The sequence below is a fragment of the Ostrea edulis genome, chromosome 4 (assembly GCF_947568905.1).
Source record: "Ostrea edulis chromosome 4, xbOstEdul1.1, whole genome shotgun sequence".
Lineage (NCBI taxonomy): Eukaryota > Metazoa > Mollusca > Bivalvia > Ostreida > Ostreidae > Ostrea > Ostrea edulis.
Genome location: NC_079167.1, coordinates 22,793,826 through 22,812,762, shown reverse-complemented (window position 1 = coordinate 22,812,762; position 18,937 = coordinate 22,793,826). Strand labels below are relative to the sequence as shown.

The 18,937-nt window shown below is 33.6% G+C and overlaps 1 protein-coding gene across 2 annotated transcripts in view; it reads left to right on the top strand.

Moving 5' to 3' along the window:
- LOC125670059 (uncharacterized) overlaps window positions 1-18,937 on the top strand; it is a 24,382-nt gene extending 5,445 nt beyond the window's left edge. The window contains exons 2-9 of one of the 2 annotated variants that reach the window (XR_008802306.1): window positions 266-380; window positions 1,063-1,948; window positions 2,104-2,198; window positions 6,838-7,117; window positions 10,384-10,529; window positions 11,246-11,278; window positions 13,401-13,506; window positions 13,736-13,756. Coding sequence is in view for 1 of the 2 variants with exons in the window: in XM_048904989.2 (XP_048760946.1) it covers window positions 266-380; window positions 1,063-1,948; window positions 2,104-2,198; window positions 6,838-7,117; window positions 10,384-10,529; window positions 13,401-13,506; window positions 13,736-13,920 (1,813 nt within the window). In the remaining variant the exon portion in view is untranslated. Of the gene's footprint in view, window positions 1-265; window positions 381-1,062; window positions 1,949-2,103; window positions 2,199-6,837; window positions 7,118-10,383; window positions 10,530-11,245; window positions 11,279-13,400; window positions 13,507-13,735 lie in introns of both variants that reach the window. The other variant, XM_048904989.2, reaches the window with a different exon arrangement.

The window sequence follows — 18,937 nt, the reverse complement described above, 5'->3', positions numbered from 1 at the left end:
AGTATGAATATCATGCTTTATATCTGTAGAGTATAAATATCATGCTTTATAGAGAGTATAAATATCATATTATAGAGAGTATAAATATCATGCTTTATAGGGAGTATGGATATCATGCTTTATAGGAAGTATAAATATCATATTATTATAGGGAGCAGTATATGGTATTGAAAAAGAAGTTATGAAGTTCATCATTGATTTGAATTTAGACCACAAGTTTTTAAACTTAATGTAACTGCTAAAGATAATGTGCTTTATTTTTCAGCAGGTCAAAGCCAGTATGGCAGAACTATATTGCAGACTTTGCCAATATGTTAAAAGCGTTCATTGGATCCAATTACTTGACAGTGTCTTATGCATTTCTTCAGAGTGGTTTAGGGGTAAGTTTATTTTAAAATATAGAAAACAGAGGATTAGAGTGGTTATGTGTCAAGTTATTTGGTTAGTTATTTTAGGATCAGAGTGGTTATGTGGTTAGTTATTTTAAAGGATCAGAGTGGTTATGTGGTAAGTTATTTGAAAGGATCAGAGTGGTTATGTACATATGGTTATTTTAAAGGATCAGATTGGTTATGTGGTGAGTTATTTTAGGATCAGAGTGGTTATGTGCACGTGGTAAGTTATTTTAGAGGATCAAGGTGGTTATGTGGTAAGAGAACAGAGTAGTCTGGGGTAAGATATTTTAGAGCATCTCATAGATTAAGAAAAATAAACCAAGAAGACCGAAATACTGGAAGAAGATGGGATAATCTTGGAATTTTGTTTGAAATTGAAACTGTTAATGGTCTCTGGGTTTAAAATCTACTGAAATTTCCTCAGACCAGAAGAATGTTAACAAATCTGATAAATTATTATTGTCTGAATTGAGATCAAAGTAAGACTATTGATATTTCTACTTATGTTGACCTGGCATTGAAGTTTATTGTGATAAAACTGGCATTCTTTGATTCTTACAGTAACCATGATAGTAGAAATTTGTAATACCGGTACATAATATTTTTCGTTCTTGTACGGATTTTGAGAAACGGTTTGAATGATAAAGATTTTTCAATGTCATTACAGCTCGGGTTTGGTGGACTTTTATTGATAGCTTCGTTGACTGATCATTGTTGTCACTTGATCGTAAAGACCAAGTACCATGCCATCGAACACGTAATCAAACTGTATAAGGCCAACAAAAAATCCTCCGCCAGTTCATCTTCTGCTGCCAGAAACAGTGGTTCTGAAATGTTTTCCACGGACGAAGATGAAGAATTTGTTGTTTATGACGTGGACGAAGTATCCATGATGGAACAACATATGTTGAAACACATGTCCTACGGAGATGTAGGTCAAGTCAGCATGGGGAAAGTAGGTCGGGTCATTGTCAACATCTGTATCGGAGTGACACAGTTCTGTTTTTGTGTTGGATACTCCATATTTTTAGGGAATACCATTTATTCATTATTCCCTTCTGAAGTATGCAATAATGCTATTGCAAATGTAGATAATGTTAGTTTAGTTGCCAGTGTGGAATCGAATTGTGAACTTCATCATCTTGGTCAACTGCCAAGTTCCAATATCAAACATTCCAAAAGATCAGTTGGTGCTCTTACAAATTCTTCTTACCAAGTCCAGTTTGGAGAGAATACAACATTGTCGTCATTATTAATGACAACAGATTTATCGTCAGGAAATTTAACAGAGCTAGTGACTGGTACCATATCAAATGTTTCCTTGACGACAGAGATGCCATATTCCAATGTAACATCCTGGACCATGGCCAATGTGACAGGGAGTGTGATCCAGTCCACTGCCCCGAGCTTGAAGCTGCTCGTGTTGGCTCCGCTTCCCATTTTTCTGTTGTTTGCACTCTTCAGAAACGTTAGAAAGATGGGCTTTATTAGTGTTATAGCCAACATATCTGTTTTCGTAGGCAGTGCATCCGTCTTCCTTTATTTGGTAGTTGGTAAGTTGCGCATAAATAAAAAAAATGTGTTGAAATTGTTGGATATCAAATTTTGGTATAATGTTGCAGTTTATATCGCTGAATGATAACAATGTAGAAATCGTCTATTAATGTTGCTCACTAATACTAAACATTGAACCTGTATTTGACTTCAGATTTCCACATTCATGACTCGGTAGTATGGGTGAGATGGGAAGGACTGCCTATATTTTTTGGAATGGTGACTGCTGCATTTGAAGGAATTGGCTTGGTAAGCAATAATTGTATATGTATACTTTTATAAGTTTGTGTGTAATGATATTAGAGTATCGTGTGTATATTTATGCCCCCAGTAGCAAATCAACAGGAGTATTGTTGGAATAGCAAAATAACAATATGAAGTACTTACCACAATGACTGTGGTTAAGGAAAATATATGATTATCATTTTATGTGTTAGTTAGTCATTATACCGTGTATTTGCAAACAACATAGATGGTAAAACAGATGTTTACGATTGTGAAATCAACATCAACGGTCACAAATAACAAATGAGAAAAGATAGATATTCCCATTCTAATGTAATTCCGCGTAATGTTTACATCCTATTTCATTGAGTTTTGCTTTTTTAGGTCACCTGAATTCATTCAGGTGACCTATTGCTATCTGTTTTTGTCCGTCGTCGTGCGTTAACATTTGAACATTTTCAGCTTCTTCTCTGAAACCCCTGAACCAATTTTGGCATATAGCATCTGTGGGTGGAGGGGAACAAAAATTGTGAAATTCGTGGTCCCTGCCCCTCTGGGACCTGAGGGGTGGGGCAAAAACCATCAAAATGAGTGTAATTTTAAAAAATCTTCTTTACTCCTGGACATCAAGAACCCAAACTGTGGGCATAATTATAATGAGCGTTGAGCCCTCTACCAAAATTGTGAAATTCATGGCCCCTGGGGCAGGGGTTCTTGTGTTAGGGTGGGGCTCTATTGGTCATATAGTGAAAATGTAGAAATTCTTTGAAAATCTTCTCTGTCTCTGGGTATTAAGTAGACAAACTAATAGCATGGTAATGATGAGCAAGGATGCCTCTTTATACCCCCCGCAACAAGTTGTGGGGGGGTATACTGGAATTGGGTTGTCCGTCTGTCCGTCCGTCTGTCTGTAGACGCAATGGTTTCCGGGCTCTAAAGCATTATCCTTTCCACCTACAGTCACCATATCATATATCTGGACTACCCATGGGATGAAGATGTTCCCTATCGATTTTGGGGTCAAAAGGTCAAAGGTCAAGCACACTGGACATCGAAGTAGCAATATGGTTTCCGGGCTCTAAAGTGTTATCCTTTCCACCTACAGTCACCATATCATACATATGGACTACCCATAGGATGAAGATGTTCCCTATCGATTTTGGGGTCAAAAGGTTATAGGTCAAGCGCACTGGACATTGAAGTAGCAATATGGTTTCCGGGCTCTAAAGCGTTATCCTTTCCACCTACAGTCACCATATCATATATAAGGACTACTCATGGGATGAAGATGATCCCTATCGATTTTGGGGTCAAAAGGTCAAAGGTCATGCGCACTGGACATCGAAGTAGCAACACTCAGAAAAGAGGTAGTTTATACCTATTACCAACACCCTTTGGGAGACTGGGGTAAGCGGGGGGTATTCTTAGTGAGCATTTCTCACAGTACCTCTTGTTAAAAATTGTGAAATTCATGGCCCCTGGATCAGGGGTTCTGGTGCTAGGGTGGGGCTCTATAAGTCATATAGTGAAAATGCATTATTTCTTTGAAAATCTTCTTCTCTGTCCTTGGGTATTAAGTAGACAAACCAATAGCATGGTTATGATGAGCAAGTATGCCTCTTTCAAAATTGTGAAATTCATGGCCCCTGGGTCAGGGGTTCTGGTATTAGGGTGGGGCCCTATTGATCATATAGTGAAAATGCATTTTATTTCTTTGAAAATCTTCTCCTTTGCTGCTGGGTATTAAGTAGACAAACTAATAGTATGATAATGATGATCAAGGATGCTTCTTTCAAAACTGAAATTTATGGCCCCTGGGTCAGGGGTTCTGGTGCAAAGGCGGGGCTGACCACATAGCTATTCATTGTTTCTTCCATCCAAAAGTAAAATTCTTATATTTAAACACAAACCTAATTCAAACATTGGAAGGTTGTTACATGATACTCAGGTGACCTATAAGGCCCCTGGGCCTCTTGTTGTTTTATGAAATACATTACGAAATGTTTATGCTTAACATTTAAATGTTTTCGCGTCATCTATTCTGATGTCACAATTGAAGCTTTACATACACATCTCATTAATATTCGTTTAACTGCCTCAAACCTTAGTGTTTTGTTTTATTGTATACATCTAATAGATGCATGGCATTTAATGTAATAAACATGACATTTAATGTAATAAACATGACATTTAGTGTAATAAACATGACATTTAATATAATAAACATGACATTTAGTGTAATAAACATGACATTTAATATAATAAACATGACATGTAGTGTAATAAACATGACATTTAGTGTAATAAACATGACATTTAGTGTAATAAACATGACATGTAGTGTAATAAACATGACATTTAGTGTAATAAACATGACATTTAATGTAATAAACATGACATTTAATGTAATAAACATGACATTTAATGTAATAAACATGACATTTAATACAATAAACATGATATCTAGTGTAATAAACATGACATTTAGTGTAATAAACATGACATTTGATATAGTAAACATGATATTTAGTGTAATAAAACAAATATTGCATGTAGTTGAGGGTAACATGGAGAATTTTTTCCCCAAGAAAACCATTGTCAACCCTGGCTGTACATCGGTTAACAATGGTTTTCATGAGGTGAAAACTTTCAATGTTACTCTCAACCACTGCTATCTATATAGTGGTATATGTAATGATATTGAATTATCACAATACAGTGCTCCAAGTCACATCTACTATCAGGTCGCAAAATGGCGACCTAGAAAAATTTCTGGTCGCCATTTTCATATTTCTAGTCGCCATGTTCAAAATTTCTACTCGCCATGGTAAAAGATTTTGTAAATAAGACCTACAAGTTTTTTTTTTTAATTTTAATATCTTTCAAAAAAAAAATTAACACCCATGAATGCGATTTGTTTTATTTTTAAACTGAATAGAAATGTGCTGTGAAACATGCTGGATGCTAACAAGTCAAGTATTTACTCTGGCAAAAGTTGTATTGCATTGGGCCATCCTGTATATTTTACAGTACGCTTCTGGGGAAGAAAACCTAGCGTTCCAAACAAGGATTTGCTTTAAAGTCCTCAATAAATGGGCCTTCACTGCTTATGCGAATAAGAGCTTCTACTTTTGTTGGATATTTTACTGAACAATCAGTACCAGCATCAATAAGAACACTACATCCCGAGTTTGGAAAATTAGTGCAACAGTTGCCCCGCTTGACTTACTGCTAATAATGCAGTAATAATAATAACAATAATAATAAGTAATAATAATAATAATGCAATAATAATAAGACGTGTCTCTTACTGTTACCGTGAATAGTCACACTTCCATATTTAAAAGATGTACACCAGGTCGTGGTGAAATCGGACAGTGGGTGTCCAGAAATGGTGGACGTTGCTGGTTGATTGGCCTCACAAATTCTTCAAAACATTTTGCAATCTCTGTATATCAACCACGAAAATTCCTTATCAAGACTGAGGTTCTTCCTTTTGCATTTTTCTTTAGACACAGCTACGTCATCTTGAAATGCAGAACTTTCTCCGTGTGATTCTTGAATTTCTTGGTTACATGTATTAGGTCGAGGCTTCTATTTTTTTTTTACTAAGTCTAAAGTGCTTTAACCCTTGTTTTACCGCCATCTTGATTGCTTTCAAACACTGTTTCGACTGAGACTGAAAAATATTCATTCAGACTTCCGATCCCGATTACAAAATTTTACTGGATGCCCAATTTTTTCCACTCGCAAAAATACGACTTAAATATAATCTCTAGTCGCAAAATCGATTTTCTGGTCGCAAATGCGACCGTTTTACTCGCAACTTGGAGCACTGCAATATCATGCTCAATGTTATTCTCAACCACTACTATAATATTTATATACATGTAGTGGTATATGTAATGATATTGAATTATCACAATAGCATGCTCAATGTTACTCTCAACCACTACTGTCTATATACATGTAGTGGTATATGTAATGATATTGAATTATCACAATATCATGATCAATGTTACTCTCAACCACTACTATTTATATACATGTAGTGGTATATGTAATGATATTGAATTATCACAATATCATGATCAATGTTACTCTCAACCACTACTATTTATATACATGTAGTGGTATATGTAATGATATTGAATTATCACAATATCATGCTCAATGTTACTCTCAACCACTATTGTCTATATACATGTAGTGGTATATATAATGATATTGAATTATCACAATAGCATGCTCAATGTTACTCTCAACCACTACTGTCTATATACATGTAGTGGTATATGTAATGATATTGAATTATCACAATATCATGCTCAATGTTACTCTCAACCACTACTGTCTATATACATGTAGTGGTATATATAATGATATTGAATTATCACAATAGCATGCTCAATGTTACTCTCAACCACTACTGTCTATATACATGTAGTGGTATATGTAATGATATTGAATTATCACAATATCATGCTCTAGCTGTAAAGGCAATACCATTGAAGTTCAAGGCTGTTCTTCTTCAGGTGAAGGGTATAGGCACTGCTTGTTGTGAAATCCAATTATGTTATATATATTAAGATATATTTAAATTAATTAAGGAATACATATGTTTACATGAATTTCTCCTGCATATTTCACTCTAACATTCCAGATTATACCAGTAGAATCCAGCATGGAAGGAAATCGGCACAACTTCGGTGCCTTTCTGCACGGTGCTCTTGGTGTTCTGACTGTAATTTTGGGTGGATTTGGTGTTTTGGGTTATCTCCGGTTTGGTGAAGACCTGAACCAGATGTTGAATACGAACATTCCGGCCTCGAGTTGGGTATCAATGGCCGTTAATATCTGTGCAATCTTATCAGTGCTGTTGACATTTCCACTGCAGATTTACCCTGTGATCGAAATTTGTGAAATCTATTTGTTTACAGAAGGTACGTTTACAGTTTCTTTAAAGGTCATAGGAGACGGTTTTTAACAATACGTTTTCTCTCCATAATTATCAACTTTGTTTCATAGACTCCTCATAAAAATACTTTTTTAAGATTAAAAACAATATTAACTCGAAGAAATTGAAGTGCAAAGGTAGTCGGAATAGAAAATTGTTACCCGATTATCGTTCCTGATTTCCTGAATTTGTGACGTCATAAGAGACCACACTCAGATTTGCGAATCAAAACAAAGGCACATCCATAGACGATTTATTCGCAACTGGAGGAGTTTTTGAATGGGGAACCATAGTTTGTTATACAAGGATATCACTTTGAACTCATAATTAATGCAAATGCCAGCCACATCTACGATTTTTCATCGGAGGACGAACAAGAAGATCGATCAAGATCCTTATTATTTCAAATCGGTTGAAACAATACTGACTGGTTAATGATAAATGTATGATAATTTCAGAGTACATTCTCTGATGACAATAAGAGAAATATAGATAGTTATTCTTGCGCTTTCTAACCCCATGCAGACACAGCGACGCATCATCTTTTTTTTCATGGGGGGGGGGGGGGTGAAGGTTGACTGACAAAAAAGGTGGGCACCCTCTCATCCCCCTTTGGTTTTATGTGCCCAAGTTCCACCCTGACTCGGATATATTTTATAGCCAGATCGAAATTTCCTTTACACACATCGTGAGCGCCATTTTTTGAATTTATTTTCATAGGAGTTTTATACAAGTATCGTGTACAGTTATTTAGTTTAACAGGTGAATCTAATAAATATAAATGGCTTCAACATTCTTTTACAATAAAATTTGCAACATTAGGGCCTATATGAAGAATAATTTACCATCACATTAGCCTCTATAAGGGCTCTTTCTTGCGTATAATGGTTGGAACTGGAAGCCAGAGGAAGAACGATTTCTTCGTCTGGACCAGTTATTGAAGGAACTGTCGAAAAATCTGAATGTCCTGATTGTTTTTGTAGGCCATGCGTTATGGACGAGTCACACAGACAACTTTAGGTAGCCAAAGAATTTCTGGTGTGCAGTCCAGAAAAACTAATTCAAACAGAATAAAACTTTCTAAACAATTTTGGAATATGTTGAGTCATCGTGGGGTGTGGGACGATGATCGGTTCATAAGTTGTACATATATAGCCAGAAAATCTGCACAGTATGCAGGAACTCCCATCGAAAACTGTATGTTTGGCTGTCATACATCGTCGGACATAGGATATCCGACGAAGGCAGTCAAATGGATACAAGAAAACGTAGAAAAAAGAATAATCTGCCTAATTTATCAATGGCTCACGTTCTCATTTATACAAAATAAATTATCGAGCTTTAATTCTTACATGTTGATTCATTCAACCGACCGGTTGTTCAAAATCCTCGGCCTTTAACGTTATTTTTTGTTTAAAATTTTTACCCTAATAAGGAAACCAACGTGCAAATTAATGCTTCATTTAAAGAAAAAAAATCATCCCCCAACTCTTGCATGACCATAAAAATTGGTTTATTTCACCTGGTATAAAAACTTGTAATTTCAATATGCTCCACCATTTGCTTTGAACATTCTTTTTCAAACAGAAAAGAGAGGGGGGGGGGTGTCTGATAATGCAACTTTCAACATATAAAGTTAGACCTATTCACCTTCAATTTATTTACTTATGTATTCAGAGAGAGAAATTCTGATCAGAAAAGCTTCATATAACTATTTCATAGTCAAATTTCATTTCTAAACAAATCAGATCATGTTTATACTAAATTATGAATATCTGTACTACAGTGTACATGTAGTCTACCGTCATTATATAGGCCTACAGTACAGTCAACGTTTTGCACGATTTTCTCGTCTTCGCCGTGCTTGCCGTTGGTTTGTAGCCTAGTCGAAAATAGTTAGAACTGCATCTGGTCGAAGATTTAATTTCATAAACCCATTAGTTTTTGCCAAAGTAGAATGAATACAATAACGAAACTGATCCTCATCAACCCCCGTAATCGCGTAAAATGATTGTCAAACAACTTCGAGTTCTGTGTTCTCGGTGTAGATTTCACACCCAAGTCTTTCTGAACGTTGGATCATTTAGACAAAAGTATATAGAAATACCTGACTTGCTACATTACAGTTGAATGTAAGCACATTGAACATTTTGACGGCTAAAACCCGCAGTTGTTAGTATAAACAAATACACATTTGCGTCAGGCTGGTCTCTTTTGACGTCATCAAGCAAGGGAGATAAGTCATCTTACTATTTTGATACTTCACACCACGGCAACATTTGACGGTCTGTAGCGCCTGTTACCTTACGATTTTTTCTTAATGACTTCTTTATATATGTTAAGCAATTAAAGAAGAACACATTTTCGTGCAAAACAAATTTTTTTTGAAAATCGTCTCCTATGACCTTTAAGGAATAACTGTCTGGTGTGTTTGTATTATAGGGCTATGAAGGCAATGGAAACATGCAGTGATTTGCATAATTGCTAAAAAAAAAAAAAAAAAAAAGTTTTCAATTACTAGAGATAAGCTTCGTTCTGTATACATGTATTTGAAAAAAATCATCAAATTATGCTGATGGACACTATATAGAGGATATTGATGAAAACAAGACAAATACATACAAAAAGCAGAACATTACTGAAGTTATATAATACAAGATATGTCATTGGTGGAACATTATTGAGGTTATATAATAAAAGATATATCATTGGTGGAACTTTACTGAAGTTATATAATACAAGATATGTCATTGGTGGAACATTACTGAAGTTATATTATAAAAGATATATCATTGGTTGAACATTACTGAAGTTATATAGTAAAAGATATATCATTGGTTGAACATTAATGAAGTTATATAATAAAAGATTTATCATTGGTGGAACATTAATGAAGTTATATGATAAAAGATATAGCAGTGGTTGAACATTTAAGTTATATGATAAAAGATATATACAGTATATATATCATTGGTAGACCATTACTGCGGTGATGTAATAAAATATATCTACCATTTATTAGTAGAACACTACTGCAGTTATATGATAAGACTTGTAACTTACACATTTTTTATTGTATGCATATTGTGCCATACAATACTTGCTATATTGTCTTTTGTGATGAAAATTAATCTTTTGTGTCAGTTTGTAAGATTCTGAAGTTCTGACATTTTGATGTTCACACTGTACACTTATTTGTGTTTTCTGTTTACACTAAGGCAGTGGTAAAGCTTGTTTTCACATTTTACTCAGGTGCTATATGCGGTCCTAAGAAAACGTCGTCTCTGCTGGACGAGGACGACGAGGAGTCGGAGGGTAAGGAATCTCTCCTCCCCGACTCCATGGAGAAAACTTCCGCAGCTCTGCCGGTCTCGGTAGCAGCCCACATACCCAAGTCGGTAAGAATGCAGACGACAAATCAAAATCTATTACCTGCTGTTTTCATCACTCATTCTATAACATTAGAACTCTTTTCACATTATGTTTTCACATAAAAGGTTTCAGAGGAATATTTTGCTCAAGCATTAACACTGTTAGCTTTTTCTTTGAATTGATAAAATACTGTGATTAATGTAGACAATTTCTGTTTCATCCTCATATGTGTCACATATGTGTTGCCTTTCCTTGCTCATTTCATGTAGTTTGCTATATGGGTAAGTTAGATAAGAGAGGGAAATGAAATATTATCATGGTGTACTTCTTCATATATGTACTATATTCTCTGTCTAATGAGTGGGCATTACTATTTAAGGTAGCTCACAACACTAAAGTTTATACTCTTTATGACACTATGTCACAAGATGGCAATTTAAAAGTTTTGTGAAATTATTTGTATCGATCGATTCATTTGTCTATCATTGTGGCTTAGTGGTTAAAGCATTGAGCTGGTGAACCGCAGATCTCGAGTTCAAATCCGCCAGTCTTTTGTTCATATGTGTTGAAATTTTTTTTTTGAAAATCATGTTTTTATCCAAATTTGCATATTTTTGCCTTTTTGGCCTATATACTTATTATGTATCATCATATCTTTTATGATTAAATCAATTCATATCGATTTGAGAAACTATTTCAGGGTGTAGTGAGCCACCTTTAAACATTCTATATTTGACTTCAGGTTCTTTAGTGTGTACAAATTGCCAAGAAAAGAGTAAGAATGTTATGCTTTTGTCAGTTTCAAAACTCTTGCATGAACACATGTTTTTACTTTACCGTTAAAATCTTGAAACTTTTCTTGGGCCTTTGCAACACTTTATCTGAGGAAGGAATGTCAAGGTTGTTTTGATTATGAGATTAAATCCATTATGGGAGTATAGGGTAATAATCCAGAAATTACCGGATAATTGTCTAGAAATTACCAGGTAAACGTCCAGAAATTACTGGGTACTGTGGAATCATTAGAATTCGTGATGGCTCAATTTTCATGGAATTCGTGGGTACCCCTCACCCACAAATTTACATCCTCAACGAATAAAGAATCATAATTACATTCCAGAGTTATCTTTCTTACAAATATATAAATCCAGGAAATTACGTCCCCATGAACCCGTAAAAATTCAGCAATACACGAAAATTGGCCCCCACGAATTTAAATGATTCTACAGTAATCATCCAGAAATTACCAGGTAATCATCCAGAAATTACCAGGTAATTGTCCAGAAATTACCAGGTAATTGTTGAGAAATGACCGACGTGTGTCCATTGTTATAAATCCTCCATCATTCATGTTCAGGCAACCTTGACATTTGTATTTTGTAATGTATGGATTGATTTGTCAAGTTGGAAGGTTGTTGCTTTAACTGAGAAACAAAATACTTTGAAACAGCATAGGTTTATTGTCAACAAAAGGTTATTAAATGTAAATATTTAGCCATGAATGCTGAAGCTTGAAGGGTTTAACAGAAAAATTCTAAAGGAAAAAAAAATTCATCACCATATTGTGTACATGTTAAGTATGATGATTGTTTATTATTGTTTATTATACCCCCCCCCCCCCCCCCCCCCCTTTGAAACAGGGGGCGTATTGGTTTGCACCTGTCCAGTCAGTCTGTCTGTAGACAAAAGTCTTGTCTGCTCAATATTTAAAGAATCCTTTGCTTGACAATTACCAAACTTTGTACAGTAGTTGCCCCTAGAAAGTAGATGACCCCAATTTATTTTCAGGTCACAAGGTCAAGGGTAAATCAGTAGGTCGCATTTTGCCTGTTCAATATCTATAGAACCCTTGCTTGATAGTTACCAAACTTGATACAGTGGTTGCCCCTAGAGAGTAGATGACTCCTATTGCTTTTGAGGTCACAAGGTCAAGGGTCCAACTGGACTTGGTAAGATATTGTCTGCTTAATATCTTGAGACAACTTTGTTTGACAGACATCTAAACTTTGTACACTGGTTCTACCTAAGGAGTAAATGACATGTATCAATTTTAAAATCACAAAGTTGAAGGTCACGGGTGAAACTGGACATGATAAATTGTCCACTCAATATCTTGAGAACCATTACCTTAACAGACATCAAACTTGGTACATCGGCGCCCCCATAAAGAGTAGATGGCCCCCATTGGATTTAAGTTCATGGCTCGAATGACTAGTTATATGGAAATTTATTATAGTTACCCTGACTAGTTTATAACCCATATTTTTCACTTTCACTACAGACATTCTAAATGAAAAGTTGATCCTTTTCAATATTGCCACAAGGGGCACATGTCTTGTTTTATTGTAGAAAGTTGAACTGTTATAAAACACAGACATTGCATATTGTAAATCCAAGTATTACAACAATGCATAGGGGCTAAGCCCATTTTGGGCCTGATCTCAAACTCTTTGATAGAGTTTGGGACCAAAATGGGTTTAGCCCCTCTGCAACAATGTAAAGAATAATTGTAAAGGCAGTTTAATGTCAGTCTGATTTTATCTTGATTAATGATGTTTGTTCCAATTCTTTCTTCATTGAATTGAATGATTTTAAATTTTATGATTTTATCCAAATGAATGACTTTGTTTCAATTTTATCCAAATTAATGGGGTTTTTTTTTTTACGATTTTATCCTAATTAATGATGTTTGTTTCGATTTTATCCAAATTAATGATGTTTATTCTGATTTATCCAAATTAATGATGTTTTTTCCAATTTTATCCAAATTAATGATGTTTATTTTAATTTTATCCTAATTAATGATGTTTATCCCTATGTTATTGTGATTATTGATGTCTATTCCGATTTTACCCTAATTATTGATGTTTATTACAATTTTTGATGTTTACTATCAGGTACCAACATGGAGGAGAAATGTCTTACGAATGCTGATTGTGTTGACATCAACTGGACTGGCTGTTATTTTTAGAAATAGTTTTGCTCTAGTAGCCGCATTCACAGGTGAGTTGCTCACAATCTCAGGTGTTTTCTGAATCTTGTTATGTCACCCTAATACCTGGTGCCACCACGAGTATCAGCGAACATGTAACAATGCTGTGTTTGTGATGAAGTCATCACATACTTGTATACAATATCTCCACCAAAATTATCTATCTTATTCAATAAAAGGCATATAATGTAATATGGACATAAAGCACAATGAAAATGGTTTTTTATCTGTTACTTTCAGGTGCCATTGGAAGTTCCTTGTTGGCTTACATATTGCCATGTTTATTTCATCTAAGACTATGTCACAGAGACCTGTCGTGGTTCATCTACATCAAAGATGTCATCATCATCGTCTTAGGGTTCATGTGTAGTGTTGTCAGTCTATACTCCGTCATAGTACAGCTGGTGAAAAACACCACGATTTAAATGTCATCCACTGAACGTTATCCACTACTCGGCTGATCTGTCATTTTCTCTAGCACTGTTGTTAATTTTTTTTATTCAGAATTAACAAAATAATTCAGTTGTTAATTTTTTTTATTCAGAATTAACAAAATAATTCAGTTGTTAATTTTTTTTATTCAGAATTGACAAAATAATTCAGTTGTTAATTTTTTTTATTCAGAATTAACAAAATAATTCAGTTGAATTTACAATTTTCTCGATAACAACTAGACTGATATTTGTAATCAACATTATGTAAGTAACAATGCATATTATTGTAGTATTTATATACTTCATTTGATTTAGTACTTTCAGAAGTAATGAGTGAGGCTTGATTTCTTAATATAGAAATCATTTATTTTCATAGCTTTAAAATGTCTGAGGTTAAAATTCCAGACAAAGTTATCTCCCCTAAGGAAATATACTTCCTATAAATGTGGCTAGAATAGATAATCTTAAAGAGATTATGTAATAAAAAGTATATCAATGGATCAAATACCATAATTTTCTCCTCTAACTCCTTGCTAGAGAGTGTCGAAAATTTCCTCTGAAAATTTTAAAACTCCAATCAGAAAATGAGATTTCCCATCTAAAAATTTTGAAAAACCCAATTGGAAAATAAGATTTCCCATCTGAATATTTTTAAAAAAATCCCATCAGAAAATAAATGAATTAAGTTTCCAGACAATGAATAAAACAGCGTCAGTACAAGTATATACACTTAGAACCCGTTCTATTATTAGCTGTTAAGAAAACGGTCTTTTGTTTTAAAGATGCTCAAGAAAAAAATTGGTTTTCAGTTTAAGGATGGGTTAGGTTTTCCGTAGGGGACTTGGTCATTATTGTAAGTGTATTTGTAAAGTGCTTAAAACCTCAAACTTTGCACATGTACTGATGTGTTATGTACTTATTTGACAGGGATTTTATCAAAACTCTTTTTGCTACATGTACCAATAAATTCCCATTTTGACACAAAAAATGAAATTTCATCTTTCGCATGTGAAAAATTCCCTTCAACTGTACAAAACTCCTGAATCCCAAATATATGATTGTACAGTATATGAAGTTTCACAAAATCCTTTTTATATATTTTATCATTCTGTATTTTTCTCAAAGGCAAACTCCTCTTTGGGAGTTCACACTGGAATCCTCAAAAAAAAAATTAAATATGAAGTGGTTAGTAACATTTAAAAGCTGGATAAGATCGCAAGTCATGGACTGTTGGTGCTCTCCGTTAGTACCGTCTGTCACGGTAATTATTTCATTATTGTCGCTATAATTAATACTCTTAATATAATGATATGCAAGAAACACGTTACTATTCATGGTTTCGATAGAAACTAGCATGATAGCGTAGCTGATTGATAATTAGTCATGAAGTTGTTTATTTTTTTTATCATTTATCAGAGTTTTTTAAAACTTGGTCCACAGATTTTGTCCACCAAAAATCACCTCAGACCCGTATGAAGTGTCAGAACAATTCTTTGTATGGACTGGTAAATTTGTTCAAATGTCCAGCATGCAAGAATCAGATTTCTCTGGTTTAATGATGGGTTTCTAACTTAAAGAAGATTTTGTAAAACATTTCAAATTTTATGGATGAAATTTTCAGACCAAAATGCTTGTAAATTGTTCTAGAGAATTTTCTTGGTTATAGTTTGACAGCAGTGTCATCGAGACTTCATTTGATAAAAAGTTATACATATGTTTATTCTGAGTGAATGCTCTTAACTTATTTTTTATATTTGTCAAATATTTATTAACTCAATTTTATTGTTACATATTATGGGTAATAGAATTCATTGTTATATACATGTATTGGCAAGATTAGGACTTAAATCAAAGGTTGTGCAATACCAGTTGTTTTTTATACCGCAGTGCTGTTTATATTAAGGATGAATGACACTGTGCTGTTATTAAGGAGGAATAGCACAGTGCTGTTATTAAGGATGAATAGCACAGTGCTGTTATTAAGGATGAATAGCACAGTGCTGTTATTAAGGAGGACTGTTTTTAAATCTATCACCTGTCTGGTCAACTCCGTGGATTTAATAAGGAGAAATAACACACCTGAGAAATCTTATATAGATGGAAAGTGGAGAATATGTACAATAATGTTTTGAAATTGTAACTTTTAGATTTAGTTTATTTAGTTTAAAAATACAGTGTTCAAGAAAGTAATCTGGAAAAACTTAAGCCGTGCTAGACTCAAACCCATGATCTACAGATCAGCAATTGATATGTTTACTTGTTAACCTACTGAACCATCCAGCAAGGCAATTTGATTTCAAATTTGCTGATATTTATAAATTAATTCATGTATCAAAAGGAAGTCGGCCATTATGATGATGTGTTATTCCTCCTTAAGGCATAGACTGGCAATCAAAAGATTGTGTTTTAGAAAAAAAAATTCTTATTGAGTTTGTACTTTTTTTGGCCACATTGGGCATTTAAAGTCTCCAATGCCACAATATCCTACAGTTTTCATTCAGACAGTTTGATATGTGTTATTCCTCCTTAATTTGTATGAGCACAAACTGTAGCAGTAAACCAATACAAGATTTGTTCCCTGAGTGATGTACATGTAACAAGTACCTGTATACACAAAGTGGACCACCAGTGGTTATCATTCATTTACAGAGCACTTTGACTGACTTTTATTTATTGACTTCTGTGACTTATTTTATCTTTGGTAGAACATACTGTATGAATGCCTTGTACTGTAAAACAGAGTTACAGTGAACATGCCTATAATGAATTCACACTTATAGTGAAACGATTTTCATTTCCTGCAGTTTTAAAACAACACATTATGAAGTCATTGGATATAATGAATTAATTTGATAGCGAATCAAAATCGTTGCCCCTCCCCCCAAAGCATTTCACTATAAGTAAGTTTTATTGTGATACTAATGTAATACGTGTATTTACTTTATTGTATTTATGACACTGTACATCATTTTTATTGAGATGAATGAATGCACTTTTACATCTACATGTAGAATGAATGTTTTTATGTTTTATTGATGTTTTTTGCTTAGCAGTTTATACAGACATAAAGCAAATGTTATACATGTATTACTGAGAAACTCATGACTGTGGCAATTTGGTGACTAACTGAATTCCTTTCTTCATGATTTCACTAAAACTTTGTTATATGATAGTTTAAGAATGGTCAGCCTTTGATGGGTTTTAAAATCACTGAATGATAAGGTTTCTGGGATGAATTTCTGTAGAGTGTCATGTGTTGATTTTCATTATGTATTCCAGATTACATGTAGAAGTTGATGGGAAATTCTGTGTCGGGTATTTTGACTAATTTCATGTTTTCTTTGATAGAGATTTTTGCCATTTTTCTGTATGATATTAACCAACATTAAAATGAATTCAAAGGCACTAAAATATTAATCTGGTTGCAAAAAGATATGAATCTGATTACAAAAAGAATCAGGTTGAAATATGAATCTGGTTCAAAAATGAATTCGGTTGTAATATAAATCTGGTTCAAAATGAATCTAAATAATTGAAATATGAATCTGGTTCAAAAGTAAATCCAATTGAAATATGAATCTGGTTAAAAATGAATCCCAGTTAGAATATGTACAAATGCAGAGAGTGATGTATACATACCATGTGATCATTATTGATGGTGGTGGTTCAATTTCTAAATGCCGTCACTACTCTAACAATCTATCATCATGTAAAAGTAACAGTTGAAGATTCAAATTCCTTATTATACACAAGACCACGATTTTATGTCACAGCATAGCAGTAGAATTGTAGCTCATCAGGAAAAAAATTGGGATAGACCAGAGAGCTGCAGGTCCAACCCATCATAAAAACCTTCATTTTACAGCACAACTTTGTCTGTACATGATTCAGGTCTTATTTTTCTGTGTCTTTACAAAGCCGCCTGAAAATTTCATTTCAAGAAATTCATAACATATTTATGTTAACATAGTTCAACCCTCCTGCGACATCAAGATTTCGCAAAAATGATTTAATAAGATTTATGTATGACAGAAACTTAAATTTTGTTGGAGTCTTTTTCAAGTTATTGTAAAAAATCTTGTTAACCATAAATTATTTCAAAAGTCTAAGTTATATTTGAATAATCAATCATGTTTTAAAATATTGAATCCAGGGGCAATAACTCTGCTTTCATTAAATTATTTATCAAGTCCGTTATGCGAAAGATTTCCTTTATTTTTCACAAACATTTTGTATATTTTTTCATGAAATTGTTAATATGAATACTATTACATGTATATCATTTTAAACAGTCTTTTTGAAATTTTGATAATGAATGCTGTTTATGGAAAATTGCAATTTTCTGACGTGTGCAAACTGATAAAAAATTTATTAAGAACATAACATACTTATTTTATAATTTTTACTTGTTACTAAGATATATTATTTGAAGAATCAACAATCAAATATAAGATTGAATCTATAATTCTAGAGGAGTGGAAATACCTTAAGTCTTAATATTAAAGTTCCATTCATCCAGAAAGCTCAGAGCTTCCTTAAAGTTTGCCTGTTTACAAATAGCCATGCTAGGTTGCCATAGGTAGTTCAAACCCAGTTTATGTTTCAAGATTTTTGCTCTATTTCATAAACAAATCTGTATATGTTAAGTTGATCAACTTTGGTCTATCTCAATTTTTCCCTAGTGAGCTATACAGTTCTTCTGCTAATCCCAACTTCACACTGAAAATCATGCATTTTATAATTTGAATAAATTATGACAAGTGTCGTATTGAAATATGCAATTGGATTCTGCGAGTAGGTGTCATGTTTTATGAGTACATTGCACATTTGAGCTCAATAATCATGTGACAGTTTTTAATGTCATTCAAACAAGAAAAGTACTATTTTTTTGTAATTTTAGAATTGTACTGATATTAAAGAATATTTTTGCTGTTATATTGGAAACATTCCGCATTTATGAATGCCAAATATGTTTATTTCTATCTCATAATAAATCATTGGGAGAAAA